Raw genomic sequence first — 20092 nt, forward strand, 5'->3', positions numbered from 1 at the left:
TGATTCCTTTCAATGGATGCTATCTCTTCTTCACAAGCATCTACCCATACCTTCATACCTTTAGCCTCTGAGTAATTCCACGGCTCCTCATTTATTGCCATCAACAGCCATTCACATTCTGTCTCAGCCATCAAGATATAATCTGACAAGTACTCTGGAGTTTTCTTTACTCTTGTTGAACGTCTTAGATCAGATTCCTCATGTGCCTCTTCTTCTCCATCAGATATCTCTACTATCTCATTGTCAACTGCTTTATCATCATTACCACTTGTTTCTTTGCTTCCTTGTTCCATTCTAACCAGTGACGTATTGTTGTCTTCCATAGAGCCTTCATCAAGCTCGACTTCCCGAAGTCCTCTGTTTCCAAATTCTCCAATCTTGATGCTGAATGAGCCCGTACTGTCCTTCTCAACGCAGTCTTTCCAGTTCCAGCCTTCTTCCTCCATAAACACTACGTCTCGACTCACGTGAATTCTCTTGCTTGTGGGATCATACAGACGATAAGCTTTGGTACCTGGTTCAGTTCCAAGGTGTACTAGAGCACGTGATCTATCATCAAGCTTCTTCCTGTGAGGAGCTTCTGTTCTTGCGTACCAAATACAACCAAATACTCTTAGATGCGACACGTTTGGTCTGCTCCCTTTGAACATCTCGTAAGGGGTCTTGTAAGCAAGAGTTCTAGTTGCTGAGCGGTTGACAAGATATGTCACATGTCTTACGGCTTCTCCCCACATATAGTTAGGGACGCTCATATGCTTCAAGATCCTTCTTGTCATCTCCAGTACCGTCCTGTTGCGCCTTTCGACCACACCGTTCTGCTGAGGAGAGTACGGTGCAGTTAGGTGTCTTTGTATCCCATTTTCTTCGCAGAAGCTGTTGAAGTCATGAGATGTAAACTCTCCACCTCTGTCAGTTCTCAAAGTCTTGATGGTGGTTCCTGCTTCTCGCTCTATCAGTGCCTTAAACTTCTTAAATCTCCCGAAGGCTTCACTTTTCTCCTTTAATAGCATTGTCCACATATAGCGAGTGTGGTCATCAATGATCACGAATACATATCTGTTTTGGCCGATCGTTGAAGGGTTAATTGGACCGCAGAGGTCTCCATGTAGTAGTTCCAGTCGCTGAGATGCTCGAAAGTTTGTTGCTTGTGGAAAAGGTCGTCTTGCTTGCTTACCAAGTAAGCAGGAGATACATGTGTTCTTGGTGATAGATATCTTTGGTACTCCTGTGACTAGCTCGTTATCGACCATAAGCTTTATGTTATCGAAGTTAATATGCCCCAATCTCACATGCCACTTGCTTGAATCACTGGACGTTATCACCTGCAAACACCTTGCGTTCTCTGCTTCCAACGCTACCTTATACAATCGATTTCTCCCTCTGCTGGTTCTGATCAAAAGCCTCCCGTCTTGATCATATATATTTAGAAGATCCTCCTTCATTCTCACCTCGCAACCTGATTCTGTAGCTTGGCCTAAGCTTATGATACTGCTCCTAAGAGCCGGGATAAAGTATACGTTTGACATCATCTTCTTCACTCCATCCTTGAATCGGAAAACAACAGACCCATTGCCTTTAATGTCGATACGTGAATCATCTCCAAACTTAACCTTTCCTGTGATGCTGTCATCGAGTGTAGTGAAGTAAGAACGTTCCCCAGTCATGTGATTACTAGCACCATTGTCTAGATACCACACGTTGCTTTTGTCAAGACTAGTCTCAAATGTGTTGGGTTTCACCTTTTCCTCGTTGAGAAATACTATCTCATTCAACATCAGCTCATCAGCCAAGTGTGTTTCTTCTCCCTCTTTGGTTTCTTGAGCCTCCTGAAGCTTTAACAATCGATCAGGACAGTCAGAGGCGTAATGTCCTAATTTATCACATCGATAGCAGGTGATCCTCGTTGCATCTCTTGCTTCTCTTCCAGCATTGTAACGACCACGACCTCTTCCTCGGTTGAAGAATCTTCCTCCACGACCACGGCCTCTGTGTTCACCATTGTAACCTTGAGTGTATTGCTGCTCTGTATACATCAACTTGTTTGTATCCTCGGACGTCTCTTCTTCCTCATTGACACGTTCTTCATAAGCTTTTAGGCGTCCGATGATGTCCTCAAAGCTAGTAGTCTTAAGATCCAATACCTGTTCCAATGCAGCAACAATAGTTATGTATTTTCTCCGGGGAAGACTCTTCAGAAACTTCTTGACGAGCTTTGACTCTTCTATTTCTTCTCCAAGAGCAGAGGATTTCGAAGAGATCTCTGAGATTCTGCTTGAAAACTCATCAATAGTTTCAGAATCTTTCATCTTAAGTCGGTCGAAGTCCGACATAAGTGTTTGCAGACGCGCCTCCTTAACTCTATCAGCTCCCATGTGTCTCGTTTTAATGGCTTCCCAGACTTTCTTAGCTGTATCTAGTCCTCCGATTTGTAGAACTAGGCTTTCGGGAATGGATTGGATTAGGAGTGCCATGGCCATGTTGTTCTTCTTCACGTCTCCTTCTTCTGTTTCAATAAGCTCCCACACATCATGTACTTTCAATAAGATCTTCATCTTGATTGCCCGAACCGTATAGTTTGTATTACTCAATATAGGACACTTGATCGTAGATGATCCAATGTCTTGTTGCTTCGCCGTAACCACCGTAAGATCTCCCATAGTTTCAACTTTGAAGCTCTGATACCACGTGTTGAAACTCTACGTTAGATTGCTTATGGATTGTGTATGTGAATGAAGAATAAGAATAAGAATAACTCTCTTATATTAACCTCAAAGGTAAAACTTACTCAAAACCTTTAATCCCTCAAACTCATACAATCTCATCATAACTCGATGGATGTATTTATATAACTAAACATAGATCCTATTATCATGCTTATAGATAACTCCTAAAACATCTTTATCCATATCTCAAACTCAAATAGATTAGGACTATGTTTAGCTTGCTTCACACGTCATTCTCCTTGTCTTGTTAACTTCATGCTTACTCTAACAGAAACGCGGATGTGCTGAAATGGAAAATAAAATATTTGAAAAGTTAAAAAGGTGAATGGGTTTATGGTAGGGGAATAAAGTCAAAATATCATTAATGTTTAGTTTAATACAATTAACGGTAAAAATAGGAACTATATCTGTGTATATATTATTTAGTGATGTTATTATATACATATACAAAATACTATTATTAAAACCCGGTTAAACCGGTTGAACCGGGTTAAACCGTGATTCAAATATTTCACCGGTTCGTTATCCGCTCCGGTTTTCAAAACCTTTCCACCACAATAGATATATATGTCCATCTACGTGGACAAGCGTTTCTCGGCCTTCAACCTTCTTTTGCCAAATAATTGAGAGAGGCCATACTCTTATTCTTTCCCTTTTTGCTCTTTAACCATTTCTCTATGCATTTGATTTTTTTATATAAATATCTATATACTAGATTAAGATCCGGAATGAACATCGTATATATAAATTATTTACATATTATATGTTATTTTATATATTAAAATTAATATATATATATATATAAATATATATATATATATATATATATATATATTGGATAATAAAAGAGTCAGTAACTATTGCGTATATAATTAAATTGATGTGAATGCGTAAATAATTTATTAATCCAAACGAACATTTTTCTATTTTCTATTTATATAATTAAATTTACATAATATATACATAGATAAATAGTATATTTTTAATATTGATATATTTTTAAATGATGCATTCTACTTATTTGTACTTTTTATAACAAAAAATTTAATTGTTGATAACAACTTTTCATTCTGCAATGTTTTTAAAAGTTTTAGTAATTTATAATTTTTATAAATATTCAATTCAAATTTTAAATTTTAAATTGTCAGAATTTTGTCAAAGATTTTATCAAAAAATTTTTGTTCAAACCAAATTTCAAAATTAAAATCTTTATGTATTTTCTATGGTATATAGTTTAATTAAAAGATATTAATAAATATGAGACTTTCTACTTACATGATTTTGTAATAATTTGTATCTTGTCATAAAAAAAAATTAAATCATGGATCATAGAAATTTCAATGGGAGACTTTAAAAAAAGTTCAAAATATAACATATACGAAAAAATCTAAATTTTTATTATATGATTAATGTGCTTGTTTAATTTATTTTAATAACTTAAAGTTAAACAAAAATGATAGATATACACTAATTTGTATCAAATCTTTATTATTCAAAATCATTAATTGTCATATATAAATTAGCCACATTAGGTAATTTCGTAATTTTTTTTAAGGAAATAATTGAGACATTAATAATTAATTTATGATTAGTTTAATAAAAATCACATTATATATTTATATGAATCAACTTATATCTCTAAGGATTTTAAGAATCATTGTGGTGATGACATGTGGCTACCTCAAATGTTTTAATGCTTCTCTTTTAATATATAGGAGATATATCAGCTATAAAATATTTCTGTGTGCACAACTTTTTTTTGGATTAAAAGTTAAATTCGCTTTTTACTTCCCGCACTCATATTAATTCTTTTGATAGTCAATTGTTAATTTATTACTCTGAATGAATTAAATAAACATTTTATTTACTAATTTCTGTTAACCAAATTTAATTTTATTTTTATTTTTAATTGTTTTCAAATAACATTTATAATAAAATAAATATTTTTAAAAATTTCAAACGAATTTAGTATGAATATGTTTTAATATATAGTGTGATTTCATAAAGAAGAAAAATTCACAAAAATAATTTTGATATTAGAAAAGAAATCATTTTCCTTTTAAAACATTATCTTAAAAACATAATGTTATATATTTTCAAAATAATTAATGTATTTTATATCTATCCATTTTGTTAGATTAATAATTTAAAAATAACATTAAAAATTATCTTTCATCGCTTAAAAATATTTTATAGTTACCATTATGAGAAAAAGACCAAAATAGCACTAAATCAAGTTTTTGTTCCCAAACTAGCACTCAAGGCCAAAAGTCACAAAAATAGCACTCAAGGGATGGGGTTTAAGGTTTAGAATTTAGGGTTTAGGGTTTAGAGTTTAGGTTTTAGGGTTTAGAGTTGAGAAGTGAGGTTTTGGGGATAAGATTTCAAATTTTGAAAAATAAAAAATTTTAAATTTTTCAAAAGATAAAATGTTATTTTGGTCATTTTAGTTTTTGAGTGCTATTTTTGTGATATAAACTTAGAAATGTGCTATTTTGGAGATTTGCCCTACTATTATTGAGATAATTTATTCATTATTGCATACTAGTATTTTATAGAAAATTTTACATTTTTATCAGACTACAAAATGAAAAACATTATCTATAAAACGTTTCAAAATATTTAACTAATATAAAATGATTTTATATACAAATCCCAAAAATCAGTGTGTATTTTTAAAAACAAATATTTTAAGCAAGATAAAAAATATTACAAAAGGAAACTAATAACACTTCTTTACTATGAACATATTTTGATCAAATAATTAAAAAATTGTTTTAACTAGCATAACTCTAAATTATTTTAATAAACTAAAAGTATTATACTTTACCGTATTGAAAAAGAACTTTGTTTTGCTTAATATTTACTTTTGTTTTAATTTATTTTTTCTTTATATTCATATAATCCAATATATGTATAATAAAAATATACAAGAAAATCTAATTCTTATGTTTAATATTATTTAGAATAAATTTCAACATATTATCTTATTTTCATTTATTTAATTTTGACTCAGTCAACTTTAGTTATTTTCTATTCAATTTTTAGACATATATATATTGTTATACATTATTTTGCTATCAAACATAACAGCTAACCCAAATGCAAATAAAAAATTAATCGAAATTGTATCTGTTTAGAAAAAGTTATTTTTGAATTTGGAGAGATATAAATAATTTAATACATCCAAATAATAACTAAATTGACATGACATTATATATCTAAAATTACGTATGTAATTAAAATAATATTATATTATTTAAAAAAGTTATATGTAAAATATTAAAAAAAATTGAAAGTAAAATTTTAGTTAGTTATTATAATATATTTACTTTATAAATAAGCACATGAGAATCACCTAGTATGAATTATAGAATGAATGATATAGTATTGAACCTTATGTATATTTTTGAAACATCAAAAAGGGTTAATTATATATCCAAATTTTGAACAATGGCTAAGAATCTTCAGAGAGTCCATCTACGAATTATGTTCACGAGAGGCAAAGTAGTGTCAAGCCCGTTGAAGCGCAAAAGATAGTCCCGCACCACCCCATTGACCCCAGCCCGGACCACGAAACTTTGCGGAAGACTATTGGGAAGCTCATAATGCAAAATGCTCAGCACCACGCCATTGACCCAATGCAAAATCACTAGACGAGGAGGAACATTGGGAAGCTGTTCATAGGAAACCTCCAAGGCATGCGAGAGACCAGCTGCAGTCATGATATCATTGTGCTCAGTAGCTCTCTGCATCTGTTCCCATGCCCGCACTCTCTCCTGGTCGACCAAGGGTCGGGTGGAACCAGGGTGATCAGCTTTCAAGTGATTCTTAAGCTGAGAATATGTCCCTGAGAAGTTGCAGTTCTCGAAAGCGCAAGACCTCGGTTTAGCATTCATAGCTCTCCTTCCTCCCGACTGCACCTTCATCGCCTCATGAACCTCTCCTCTGCAGTACGGACAGTTCAAGACCTTGGTTACGCGGCTCATGTTTTTTTTGCGGTACTGCTTGAAACAGTTGGAGTGACGAAAATTCGTGTCGCACATGTAAGCACGGCATCCATTAGAGGATGAAGAGCAGCGCAGGAGGACGGCATTGTGTGGCACTTCCTGGCAGATCACACACATGACATCCTCCCATTGGCTTGGCCCTGGTGCCTCGATAGGTTCTTTCTGAGTCCTTGTAGAGCGAAGTGGGTATGGTGACACTCTGGTCCGGTTGCTTGGAACTGGTCTCTCCTTTGGCATTTTTCCTGCTAAAATGATGTCAACATTTACCAGAAACAACACTTAGCCATGAAAAACAAATTCAAAACCTTTTTCTTAAAGACTAATTAATCTCAAGGTTCATATCAGTCTTCCACACAACATTGACACTACTTGTACAAAAGAAAGCAAAAGTGCATAGAGATCCATAAAACATATATCATAAGCAATAAAATGAATTGCATGAATCAAATACAACAAATGATCAGAAAGCCAAAATGGTTGGTCAAAAAAAATTGAAGTATACACTACTTATCAAAAACAAACCAGTTGTAGATATTTGGATGACCATTGACCAATGATCATCTCTCATTAAAGAGGTTACTGGAATCTCGCATTATGATTGGAATCAGAGTTCTGGAGAATATGAATTATAAACTAATGAAAAAAAAATAAAAATAGACACGACGAGTGAGAAAAGTAGATTACCTTCTCGTTTTTCGGTTTAGTCGTCTAAAGAGATGAAGATATGCATGTTTGTGTCATGTCTTGTGGTCTTTTATATGCTACTCTTGCGTCCCATCTCTTTGTAGAATGATATGGAAATGTCATTCATTTTTACATTTATAAATTTTCCCTTCAATGAGATGAAAACAAAAGTCAAATAAATCATTTTTTACTGTTTGTAAAGAAATTTAAAGGTACGTATTTCCATAAATCATATCTCATGCAAATTGACAAAAAAAAAGAACTATTCAAATCTTGTTTTTGTAATAGATTTAATGTGATTATTGCAGTGTTATTAATAGACTTAGTTATTCAACGAGAATCTATTACTCACGCGTCTATCTTATTAAAATAGAAGTACAAATAAAAAATACCCCTAAAACTTATAATTTATTTACAAAAGCAATGCCAATAAAGTAATAAATAATCTTAACTTTAATTAATATTTGTTTTTTCCAATTTACATCATTTCCTAAAATAATTATAACTAATAAAAATTGTTTGGCAACAAAACTGACGTAATATCCTCACTTTTAATTTCTCCTAACATTTGGTAACTTTAATACACTAGGGTCGGCCCGGGCTACGCCCGGGTTTTTTGTTTTAATTTTAATTTTGATTATATATTTAGTACGTTTATTTAATATATAAATTTTAGAATCTATAATAAGAATATAAATAGCTATAGACAAATATAAAATATATAATTTTAAATCATTCATTGCTTTTGGCTTACACAATTTAAAAATTTTAGTATCCAATTTTTTTTATTGGAAATTATATATAAGGTGAAGAGCAGAATGAAAAAAATGAATTAAATTCTAGTTATAGTATTTAATTGGTTAAATTGTAGACACGTGTTATTTCACTTAAAATAAAAAGGGTCGGTCCGTGCGCGGATTATATATTTCAATTTGTTATATATATTATTTATTTTATATTTTTTTATTACTTTTCTTATATGTTTTTGATATTTATAATATATTTTATTACAATATTAGTAGGTAAAGATAATATAAATACTCATTATTTTAAGTAAAACTAAATTATGTCTCTTATTCAAAGAAATTCAATAAAAAAAGTAAATAAAATGCATTATTTATTTACATGTTAAATGTCCTCAATATATTCATCTCATGTATGTTTTTTAGTGTGTTACTTCCCCCACATTGTTGAAGATTAAAAACTTAGAATTGTGATAAAAATTGGTAATGAATACATTTGTGAGTGACTTATATGCACAGACAATTGTTATAACTTTTATTTTTTAAAAAAAATTGGAAAGTTTTGTGTTTATGAAATTTAAAGAGTTCCACTAACTCTTTCTTCCATTTTTTTAACTTCTTCAATTATTTTATTGTTTACTCTGTATAGTTAAATACTTATATATCTTATGTAGTTCTTTGTGCATGTCAGTCGAACCAATACGATGGAAGCACATATCTATATCTATAATAATAAAATTGCTTAGAAAAGCTCCTCCTGCGTCCACGTCACCTCTCCTATTCCAATATTGTGCCACGTGGCACGCTCTCTTCAATTACAAAAAATGTTTTGTCGCGTTACAATGGGATTCGGATTTTAAGTGTCAAATTCAGTGCCCCACTAATTTTTCCAGAATTTATTTTGGGCTTCTTTCAATAGGGGGAGGAGGCTAACAGAGTTCCCGTGCCGTTCGAGATTCACCAAATCCCAGCAGCTTCTTTGTAACGTTTGCAGTTTCAGTTTTTCCTCTACATTACTACAATCATTCAAGTGATTTTGATCTCTCCTCTCACTCTCTCGCAATTAATCAGCCTCATCATCATCTACGGTAACCGATTGCACCTTCGCCTATAAATGTATTCGGTGAATGCGATGAGCAACTACACCTCTCTGTTCTCTGAAAGAACACTCTCTGTTAAGCATCAACCCGCTGGCGGATTCAAGAATTTTCCTAGCGGATTTGAAAGCTGGCTGCTGTTCAAACATTGCCAAGATCGTCGTGCCTCTTGGATTCTCATCGCCTCCGGCTCCTTTCAGTCCCAGCTCCGTAAATACTCTGATCTCCTTATTCACCTTAATCTTCGACGCCGCTTCAAACTTCTCCAGCTTCACATCAAAAGCTGTCTTCTCTACGGCTCTATTCTCAGCTGAGCCAGATGCGTGAGCGGCAAGATTATCGGCAGCTACAGACACAGTTGATACCTTAATTTTGATTAAATAGTGTAACCAATGGATGGATTTTAGTGTGGGTATTGAGAGGGAGCAAAATTATAAAACGTTAATCTATTGCCTTTTTAAGTTTCGATGATATAGTGTTCTTTTTAATAAAAACAGAAATATATTTTCTTTTCACATTTATAGATTTTCCTTCAATGAGAGGAATACAAAAGTCAATTAAATCACCTTTCTATTGTTTGTAAAAAACTTAAAAAGTATGTATTTCCAGAAATCATATCTCATGTGAACTGACAAAAGAAAAAGAACTATTCAAATCTCATTTTTGTAATAGATTTAATGTGTTTATTGCGACGCTATTAATAGTTGTAATAATTAAAAGCCAATCTATTATTCACACATATGTATTTTATTTTCACTTAATACTAATCAAATAGTGCAACCAATGGTTGAATTTTAATGTGGATATTGCAGAGCGAATAATGAGAAAAATCATTAAAAAATAATTTATTACTCCCTCTGTTTTGATATGTAAGTAGTTTTAGTAAAAATTGTTTGTTTCATAATGTAAAATATTTACATAATCCAAAACACGTTTTACATTTATTACATGTTTTGTGACCAATCAAATAATTCATGCTTTTTTATTATTGGTTGAATTTATGTATTAAATACTAATTTTTCAAAAGTAAAATTTTTCTTAATATTTATAATTCTAGCTAAAACTACTTACAAATAAAAACTAGAACATATAGTGTCGCTTTTAATCAAAACTAGAATATAGTATTCTGAAAGTGTCGTTGCATAGATGGTTGGACTTTAATGTGTTTATTAGAGCGCTAACAGTATAGAAAATCATTGAGCGATAAACTATCACTCACACATGTATTTAGTTTCTTCTAATTTCGACAATATAGTGACGTCTTTAGTCAATGATGGAGTATTATTTTGAAAAATGATGTTGCAGAGACGGTTGAATTTTAATGTTTTTATAGCGGCACTAACAATAACTAAAATTATGAAATGACAATCTATTATTCGAATATATATACACATATATATATATATATTATTTTTATATTTTAATTTTGATCATATAGTATGTCACCATTAGTCAAAATAAAAACAGTATTTTTTTAAAATCATGCTGCAAAGAGATTTAGATTTTAATATATTTAGTGCGGCGCTAACAATAAGTAAAATCATTAAATGACAATCTATCATCATGCATATATCGGGTTGCTGGTAATCAGATTAAGAAATACTCTCTCCATTTTTTAATATAAATTATTTTAGAAAAACTTTTTTGTTCTAAATTATATATTGTTTTCGGTTTTCTATTTAACATTTATTAATAACTAATGTTATTTGATTAATGATAACATATCTTCTATATTTCTATTGGTTGAATTGTGGTTAAGTAAATAATTAATGATGTTTTTGTTTAGAAAATATAAAAAATTAATGGTTTTCTTAATTTACGTGCATAGCTGTAAAACGACTTATATTAAAAACGGAGAGAGTATTATTACTCTCGGATTTCACTCATTTTTTGTTAATCTTAATGTGTTTATTGATGCATCAATAATAGGTAATGTCAATAAACAACAATTTCTAAGTGAAATATGTATAAATTTTATTTCAAATTATACAATGCCACCACCTTATAATTTTTAAAAGATATTCTTGCTTAATTTCATATTTCATTCATTTTTAATTAAATTAATTTTTTTTATCACGGGGGGTAACATTAGATAAAATCACTAAAAATATTTTATCACTCACATAAGTATTACACATTCATTTAATTCAAAAATAACAAATTAATTTTCACTCACTCTTTAGGTGATCTTAATATATTTATTGACAATAAGCAAAACCATTACAACAAACTTATTACTCTCAAATCATCCAGAGATGTCACTAGTAAACTATTAAGCAAAAGATTAGTACTTATTCATATAATTTGAAGAAAAATATTCGAATTATACAGTACACAATAAGGAAATGTTATTGACCGAAGTAGATAGAAATGACGTTTTTTTTTTTTGATCAAAAGATAGAAATGACGTTTAAAAGTGAGTTTTCTAAGGAAATGGGTGGATGCAGAGATAATAACAAGTCCACAAAGTACTGAACTTTGAGTCTTTGACCATGTAGCTTAAAGATGGGAGAAGACAGATTCGAGGATTATGGGGTCGTTAAAAGTAGAAAGAGAATGGTATAATATGAGGGCTTAAAGAGGCCTAATGAGTAGTTAAGAGGTTAATAGATAGAGAGGACAATGCTTAAATTGCAAGTAGTTCCGACACATAAAGTGTGTACTTTCTACCAACATCCTCCAATTAGAGTCTCTAGAATCAATCTCTGTGTTAGTTAGGTGTTTCTCAGCTTTGGATACTTTTGATGAATAGGTTGTTGGTAGAATCCAAGTTATATCGCTTTCCAGTCCTCCCTCTGATCTGATGAAAACCCCAATACAGTTCCTCCTTACATCAATGAGCCCTCCTGATTCTTGCTAATAAATTAAAGATTCTGTCATCGATTTTTAGACTCCTCCTTAAGCTCTTCAGACTCTCCATATAGTTCCTCGGCGACAGTCCTGACCAAGACACAACAGACACAGCTGAGCTACCTACAACTTCCGCATCAAAGGTCTCAACATGAAACATGTCAAATACTGATTTGGTTTCGAACTGAACCATTGTCTTGTGTATGCAAATACACATTGATGTTTCACTGAATAGAGTGGGGCTTTATTTGTTAACAATGCTGAGGCTAACACCATCGGGAGAGATGGAACAAGTGGAAACTACAGCAGCTCAGTTGTGGACATGTCTGAATGCATGCAAGAGGCCATGCTCCCTTCCAATTTGGAAACCAGGGTTCTTAATGAACATTACTCCCGGTTCATCTACTACGCAATGACTTAAGCTTTAAGCCTTTTTTACATGCAGTGGTGTGGGGGAACGTACGTTAGAAAAAGAAGTCCCGCTTCTATGTTTTGCCTACTTCATCACTCCCTTCTCTCTTGATTCTTTTCTAGAAATGGGAAGGTTCATCCCCTTACTTTCATTCACAACATATCAGGCTTCCATGTGCAAGCTGATTGAGTAAGGGGATGGCAATATACTATCAAATGTATTTCTTACTCTTTGTGCTATTTGGACATGTGTTATCTTTCAAATGTAGGCATCTCTTGCTAGTTTACCCATCTGTAGCATTGTTGGTTGGTTCTGTCCGGTAAGATCAACTTTATCACAAAGTGATATTTTTTTATCAAATATATAAATGTGCAAATGATGATGATGATGATGATGATGATGATGATGATTGTAACAAAGATTCTAAGCAGTTTTTTGTTTTTCTGCAGAAAATACAAGCTTTTAACTGTTGATGTTTAATAAAATAGTAATAGTGACTTCTTCTACCTCTTTGGAATGTCTAAGTTAGAAGACTAGTCTAATTTTAACTCATGTAGGGTCAGAGAGATTTGGAAAGGGGCTTAGAAGTGGAAGAACAACACTGGATGATCTTCCTGACGTCGCTTCGTATGGAGAGGAAAGAAGAGAGTGAAGCGAGAAAGAGCGTTGGGTAGACACGAGCAGAGGAGTTGAAAAGGAGAATGTCTCTGAGAAGACCCCAATAGATCAAGAGCGTGCCAATGAAGGTTAGTCTTCTGGGTTTGAAGATGCTGAGTAAAGCACCTAGCAGACATAAACAGCACCCAGCAAACACCTGCGCAAGAACAAGAAGCAGATTAGTTGGTATATGAACTAAATGAGATTGTGTTGGATGGAGACAGAAAGGTCTAAAGCAAACCTCTAGATGGCGGATATCATCATCATCGGAGGAGGAGGGTGTATTGAGGTGGTCGAAATGGTAAAAGTGGAACAAGTTGTGGTAGCTTGGGAGTGGAGAGCCACGGAGAAGGGACTTGGCAATGGCACCAGGATAAAGGAGTGTCTTGACAAGTGGTGAAGGAACGAGTTCGCTTTCAACCAACTGAGAGGATATAACCTCCAGTGGTGATTCGCAGGTCTTGTTCCTGCACGCTACTCTGCAAATCCGACCAACACAGATAGAGAGAAAAGATGGTCGCTCAGAAACACAAAGCTCAAATTCAAAATTAGAAAAATGAAACAATAACAAGGTCTTGCTTGCTCTAATCTAATCCAATCCAATATATATATACGAATCTAAAAATCTAATTCTTTCTACCTCGATTTCACCAAGCAAGAACATATTCTCGTTAAATGAAAGAGAAAACGAGAGAGGAATGGTGGTGAGGAAATGTGTTTTACCGGAAGAGAGGAATCTGGAAGACGATGATGAATGCAAACAGAGATGAAGCGACGACGGAGATTGTCGATGCCCATTTCTTCGAAACCGCCATCCTTCGTTTTTTCCCACCCGATAGAATTTTGATATTATATTTTAAAGGATTCTTTCTTTGTAGCAGAGGGAAAACTCAGATAAATGATTTAAGAGACTAAATGCGAAATGTTTTTTTTTTTTTTTTTTTTTGGACAAAAATGCGAAATGTTTTTATTTATGTTACCCCCACGTTTTTCTTGGTCAACAGAAAAGCAAGTTTTCTCTCGTCTTTTCTTATAAAATAATAGTACAATGTTTTTGTATTTGCATTTTGTAAATAATGAATGCATTTGCTGCTTCAAAACCCTTATGGTTAATCCTCCAAGAGAGGTTTAGTCACTGGTGATTTTTTGTCGTATTTTTTTCAGTTTCACGGTTTACTCATAAGCAAGTTAAACGAAAACGACAGAGACTATTAAAAACCTCCAAGGCTTTGATTGCTCATTGATTAAAAAGTTGTTTGTGCTAACCCAAAGCAAATGCCTTGTTCCTTATAATGCATCACTCAAGTTACTTTGAAAGAGAAAATAGATTTTACATTGAGTTTTTTTGGGTATGAGGTTTCATTGTTCCTGTCTTACAATTATACAAATAAGAAAAAGACTATGTAAGCTTACACTCTTTTTGTTCACAAACCAATACCGTGTGATTAATCTGTGACACCACCCAAGCTTCTATTAAGATCAATCAACCTGTCAGCTCCTCCATTTGCCCCTGTTTTCCCAAACCATTCACAGTTCAGTTTTCTCCAAGAAACAGCTTCTCTACATTAACAAAACTCCAAAAGGACTCTTTATATTATAACTTGACATACAAAACTCCATTTAATCAACGACCAAAGAAACCAGTAGAATGGTTTGCCAATATCTACTAAACTCAAGGGAAATGCAACGAGGGTCATTTCTTCCCAAATCACAAAATGTACACTTACACTCACATTTATCTATTTAAATCAGTCTAAACCCTACGCTTCCCTATTTGCATTTCTATCCAGTTTTTTTTCTTAAACAAATCCTTTAGTTACCATTCCGCCAGCTATGAATTATCTGTAGCAGTAGTCATAGTCAACGTTTTGGCGAATTTCGATTGCTTACAGTATTTTAACCTTCTTGTCATTACACAAGGCGGAAAGAGAGGGAACAATAAAGCAAAAAGAAACTGACCCGAGCAATGTAGGGTTCTGCATCAGTTCGTTTGAGGAAATGCATAGAGTGACGTGCGAAATTTGTTGTCTTGTCACTCATCACAATTCCATCGTCGATATCTCCCACAACTCTGACCTTAATGTACGGATCCTTTGGAGGCACCATATCCTTCAAGCCAACAGCAAATACAACAGAATAATTGATTACTCTCGTGTTGTAGTAGTACAGCACAGCCCACCAAGTAAACAAAAAATTTCAAAATTCTTTGAGGGTGGAAAGAGTGCTTGCTTACGACATTCAAATCGATTCCTGCTTTCCCCATGTAGGATTTGATAGCAGCGGAATGGTTCTTGAAGTACTCCTTCTCGAGTGTGGTGAGCTTCTCTTGGATCTCAGGTGGGAGTTCAAGTCCTACTCTCCACCCCAAATCACGCACAATGTCGGCTCTATTGTGCCTGAACACAGCGGCACCAATATCATTCGTTACAAACTGTGAGGAGAGTCTCTGGAACTTGTCAAGTGAAATATGACTTACACATAGGCCATGAGGCAGCGCTTGTTGCGGATCAAAGAAAGGTGATGAACGAGTGCTCCATAGTAGTCAGCGTTTCTATTGTTCTGAACATCCAACCCTTCTTGTTCCATTTTCCTGGTAAGTGGGAAACATGTACAACCTCAAGACTTTGTTGGGCATCGATTTTTTGTACAAAGAGAGGGAGATACCTCATGAGAGACTGGATGAGACGTTGATTCTGCCTGCTTTCTTCGATTGTCTCATCAAAGAGCTTGCTCTGACAGAATGACCAAATAATAATAATAAGTAGTGACTTTTACCATTCATTGCATCCTATAGCTTCCACATTTCACAAGATAAACTAATATTTTGAAATCAAACTGAAAATGGCTGAGTGAGCATAGAAAATGGGGGAGGGCTTACATTGAAAGGTTTGAGCTGACCCTTCTCTCCACTCGCAAAATCCTTAACCAGCTGATACCCTTTTCTCCCGTACATGTTGAATTCGTCTTTGTGTTTTAATTTCTGAGGGCAAACATCTATTCAGGCAATTCATCAAACATCTGGCGTGCTTTCAAACAAAACCCAACAAAAAGAAAAAAACGAAAACCCCAGAGCTATAAAATAATTTATATTTATGTATATGTTTTATATGTGCGAATCGAATCTAGCCGGTTGAAATGGTTCCGTCATATCGCCGATTTAAACGGATAAACGAAAAAAAAAAAAGAGGATTTAAAAGCATTATGGATCAAAGACATACCCACTATATCATTCCGGGTGAATCTGCAACGGAACAGCTCTCGCGGCGGCGGTCGGTCAATTCCAGAATTAACAAAATATAATCTAATCAATTACTATAATTCTCTTCTTTTATTTTAAAAGGGTTGTGGGAATTTTTGGCGGGGTGGTTCAAAAGGTTTTGAGATTTAGCGCCACTTTTTTCTATTTGCGTGTGTATATGTATGTATGGGTGTGTGTGTGTTGGATTTTTAAAGCGATTTGTAACTTCTCTTCTGAAGATAAGGCGTGACTGATGCTGTGGTTACCACTTGTGAGTCGATCTCTCTAACAATACTCGTAGGCTGACATATTTCACACGCAAATAATAATATTTTTCTCCAAATCAATAGAAAATGACACAATCAATAGAAAATCTTAATTAGATTCTTGATAAATATTTAACTAATAAATTTAAATTAAGAACTCTTGTTAAGAAAATATTAGTTTGAGTGTTCCAATGGTATAACTAAATTAAGAGTTTTTTTAATTATAAAACATTATTTTATAATAAATAAAATTTATTTATTTTATAAAACATAGTTTTCGTTCAAAAAAAAAAATAGTTAAAATAACATTTTAAATATCTAATCTATTAAAATAGAGTCCTATTTGAAATTCCTATGGCATGTTTTTTTGGACCTATTGAAAATGTTGTGACTAAATATAAAATCACTTCATATACCATTATACTTATTAAATAAACAATTAATTTATTCTAGCTTAATAATCGGTTATGTCAAATGACTCAACAGATTTAAATGTTCTTTATCGGATCTAACCTGTTATATTTTCTCAATTATTTGTTCTAACCTATTATATTTTCTCTAGGTGTCACATGAATCTAAAAACTCGTTTTTTATACGTACATATTCCAAACGTTTAGCAACATAATTTACATCTAATCTATTAAAATAGAGTCCTATTTGAAATTCCTGTGGCATGTTTTTTTTGGGCCTATTGAAAATGTTGTGACTAAATATAAAATCACTTCATATACCATTATACTTATTAAATAAACAATTAATTTATTCTAGCTTAATAATCGGTTATGTCAAATGACTCAACAGATTTAAATGTTCTTTATCGGATCTAACCTGTTATATTTTCTCAATTATTTGTTCTAACCTATTATATTTTCTCTAGGTGTCACATGAATCTAAAAACTCATTTTTTACACGTACATATTCCAAACGTTTAGCAACATAATTTACATTAACATTATACGGTTATGTCAATATGTTACTAAATATGACTACATAGTTATGCATGTGCTTATAATTAACTTAATCTTTTCATGTCTAAATAGTAGATTGTAAGTCGACTAAACAGATCACATTCTTTTTTGACTTTTATATGAGTCGTACCATAATTTTTGAAACTCATATTTATGCAGTGTTTGATGTCAAACCATTTTCTATACCGTAAACCCTGATTCTTATACTAAAAATCATAAATTAATCTATTTTATGGTATTTTATAAATTAGATTTGACCAAGAATTGTGTTAGATCCATAACAACTTTTGTAAATCAATGAACCTCTTTATGGTACATTATAAATCAAATATATAATGTATTTTGATCCCTAACAACTTTTACACAATTTCACCAACTTATGGTATCTGATATTCATTTTCAAACATCTTTGAATTGATAACTAGATACAATATCTTTAGGTATGATTTCACATGAATTAAGTTATGATATTAATAACATATAATTAATTATAAACTTTACCAATTTTAAAAATCAATAAATATCAAAATATATCAGCCGAGATTAAAGGCAAGAAAATAGACCCGAGAAGTGGTTCCACAATTAAATTTGAGCAATGTTCGGTATATCCGACGCTATTTGCTTTCTCAAAATTGGTAACAACTAGATTTTTTAAATATTTAATATACTGCCGTGGAAAAAAGAAACTATTTTTATAGATAGTGTTCATCGACACTACTTTTGCAAAATCGTACCCATAAAATATCTTCTATGGCCTAAAAAGAAATCTTCTATCATAAACCTTTACTTTTTAAAAGAATAACATTTTTAAAAAGAGATGACGTGTGCAAGTCAAAATAATTAAAAATAAGCAAAAATATAATTTATTATATATTATCGATAAAAAATAAATTAATAGTAAATTATGTTCATAAATTAACAACTGTGTCAGTTTGCGGGTTAATGATGGGTTTCGAGTATTTTTACCAGATTTTATCAGTTTTTAGCTAATGAAGTTTTCAAAAAAATTTAAATAGATTTCTACATGTCACTAGATTTAGTGATTTACTGGTTCGATTGCAGATCCGGCTTAAATACAAAAACACTATATTTAAACTATTTGGTATAATATAAAGTCTTGCAAAACTAAAAAACTTATATTTAATATATTTAGGAAAAAAATTAAAATTAAAATATTTACATCTCAATATTTTACGAAACATCATGATAGTAAAGTTTCAAATTATGTTCTATCTAATCAAAACAAATAAGTTTATATATTTTTTATAGAAATTATCAACAAAAAATATATCCGCGCTTTGTAAGCGCGGATCAAAAACCTAGTCTTATATATTAAAACAGAATTCACAACCTTGATTCATGTGTGATTTTAAAAAAATGGACTTAGTGGACCATCACTAGAAATCAGTTATCATTTATTCATTTATTACTACTAATATGGCTTATTATATCATTCTCTAAATTTCTGTTTACACGCCTACAATTTCGGTTTGGTTTACAAACCAATATTTGCTTCCTTAATTATTGTAATTGTAAATCATTATCAAACCAATGCATCAACGTTTTTGCTCAACCGTAAATATAAATCATTAACAAACAGTCCTTAGACTAAAACATTAACGTATAGTTCTAGAATTGTAAATGTGAGTTGTTTGTTATTTAAAAAAATGAATTAGAACCTCTGTTATATTTACTTACACGTTATATAATATATGATCAAGTGATGATCCACCTCTTACACATCCCCTTGAAGCATCTCACTTGTAAAGAAACATTAAACCGGCGGTTTTAATTTTCAACTTCTTACACATTATATACATAGATGATCACATATTCATCGCACAGATGCGGTAAATAATACAAAATACTTATTATACTAAATATTTATATAAAAATAAATGAAAACAAAAACCTTGCGTGGGTCGAGATGTAGATCTTTCTCTGATTATGGTCGTTTCACACTGATCCCGTAAATAAAACAAATAATTATATGAGTAATATTTTTGAATATGACAATAAAACATTATTTTACTAATCTATATATATATATATATAGTTACGATTTTAATAATGAAATAATAATCCAAAAATATATATATAGAAGAAGATACAAATGCATGTGAAATTTTAAAACAATTTATTCAATAAAAAATATACTATATAATTATCATGTTTTAAAAATTGATAGACATATATATATATATATATATATATTATAATATATACCCATTTAGAATCAAAAACAAAATGTTTATATAAAAAAACGAAAACAAAAACCCGCGCGGTTGCGCGGATCGAGATCTAGTAGATTTTAAAATAAAAACGTAAAAACATAGATTAGTAAAATAAACGATAATCATTTCAAAGAAGCATTTAAGCTCAGTTGTTATTTTAACTACGTTTAAAATTTACGCCATATATATTCAACCAAATCAAATTTCAGT

The 20092-nt window shown here is 32.0% G+C and overlaps 3 protein-coding genes across 5 annotated transcripts; all 3 read right to left on the reverse strand.

Moving 5' to 3' along the window:
• Positions 1–5045: 5045 nt before the first annotated feature.
• LOC103853461 lies at positions 5046–12573 on the reverse strand. Its single transcript, XM_033284265.1, has one exon. The coding sequence runs from the start codon at positions 6968–6970 to the stop codon at positions 6191–6193; it is 780 nt and encodes a 259-aa protein (XP_033140156.1). The 5' UTR covers positions 6971–12573; the 3' UTR covers positions 5046–6190.
• A 310-nt stretch (positions 12574–12883) lies between these two features.
• LOC103853274 lies at positions 12884–14210 on the reverse strand. The gene is made up of 3 exons (XM_009130195.3): positions 13900–14210; positions 13418–13655; positions 12884–13333 (listed from the first exon to the last, which is right to left on the reverse strand). The coding sequence occupies exons 1-3, from the start codon at positions 13989–13991 to the stop codon at positions 13079–13081; spliced, it is 585 nt and encodes a 194-aa protein (XP_009128443.1). The 5' UTR covers positions 13992–14210; the 3' UTR covers positions 12884–13078.
• A 249-nt stretch (positions 14211–14459) lies between these two features.
• LOC103853275 (probable DNA replication complex GINS protein PSF1) lies at positions 14460–16697 on the reverse strand. 3 transcript variants are annotated; one of them, XM_018656220.2, is made up of 7 exons: positions 16395–16697; positions 16055–16156; positions 15841–15908; positions 15653–15766; positions 15410–15572; positions 15136–15285; positions 14460–14686 (listed from the first exon to the last, which is right to left on the reverse strand). In XM_018656220.2, the coding sequence occupies exons 2-7, from the start codon at positions 16127–16129 to the stop codon at positions 14660–14662; spliced, it is 597 nt and encodes a 198-aa protein (XP_018511736.2). In that variant the 5' UTR covers positions 16130–16156; positions 16395–16697; the 3' UTR covers positions 14460–14659. The 3 variants fall into 3 exon arrangements, with proteins under 3 accessions (XP_018511736.2, XP_018511737.2, XP_009128444.1); XM_018656221.2 differs by having other exon boundaries at positions 16055–16202; XM_009130196.3 differs by having other exon boundaries at positions 16055–16170; positions 16395–16694.
• Positions 16698–20092: the final 3395 nt, after the last annotated feature.

This window comes from Brassica rapa, chromosome A02 (assembly GCF_000309985.2).
Source record: "Brassica rapa cultivar Chiifu-401-42 chromosome A02, CAAS_Brap_v3.01, whole genome shotgun sequence".
Taxonomy (NCBI): Eukaryota; Viridiplantae; Streptophyta; class Magnoliopsida; order Brassicales; family Brassicaceae; genus Brassica; species Brassica rapa.

What these genes read in the sequence shown, in the direction of transcription:
- LOC103853461 (XM_033284265.1), bottom strand. Translation starts at nt 6,970, where the DNA reads ATGCCAAAGGAGAGACCAGTTCCAAGCAACCGGACCAGAGTGTCACCA.
- LOC103853274 (XM_009130195.3), bottom strand. Translation starts at nt 13,991, where the DNA reads ATGGCGGTTTCGAAGAAATGGGCATCGACAATCTCCGTCGTCGCTTCA. An exon ending in TTCCAGATTCCTCTCTTCCG is followed by an intron (nt 13,656 to 13,899) that starts GTAAAACACATT and finishes TCGGATTTGCAG; the next exon opens with AGTAGCGTGCAGGAACAAGA. An exon ending in ATGATATCCGCCATCTAGAG is followed by an intron (nt 13,334 to 13,417) that starts GTTTGCTTTAGA and finishes GTTCTTGCGCAG; the next exon opens with GTGTTTGCTGGGTGCTGTTT.
- LOC103853275 (XM_018656220.2), bottom strand. Translation starts at nt 16,129, where the DNA reads ATGTACGGGAGAAAAGGGTATCAGCTGGTTAAGGATTTTGCGAGTGGA. An exon ending in CGCTGCCTCATGGCCTATGT is followed by an intron (nt 15,573 to 15,652) that starts GTAAGTCATATT and finishes CGCTGTGTTCAG; the next exon opens with GCACAATAGAGCCGACATTG. An exon ending in CAGGAATCGATTTGAATGTC is followed by an intron (nt 15,286 to 15,409) that starts GTAAGCAAGCAC and finishes GTTGGCTTGAAG; the next exon opens with GATATGGTGCCTCCAAAGGA.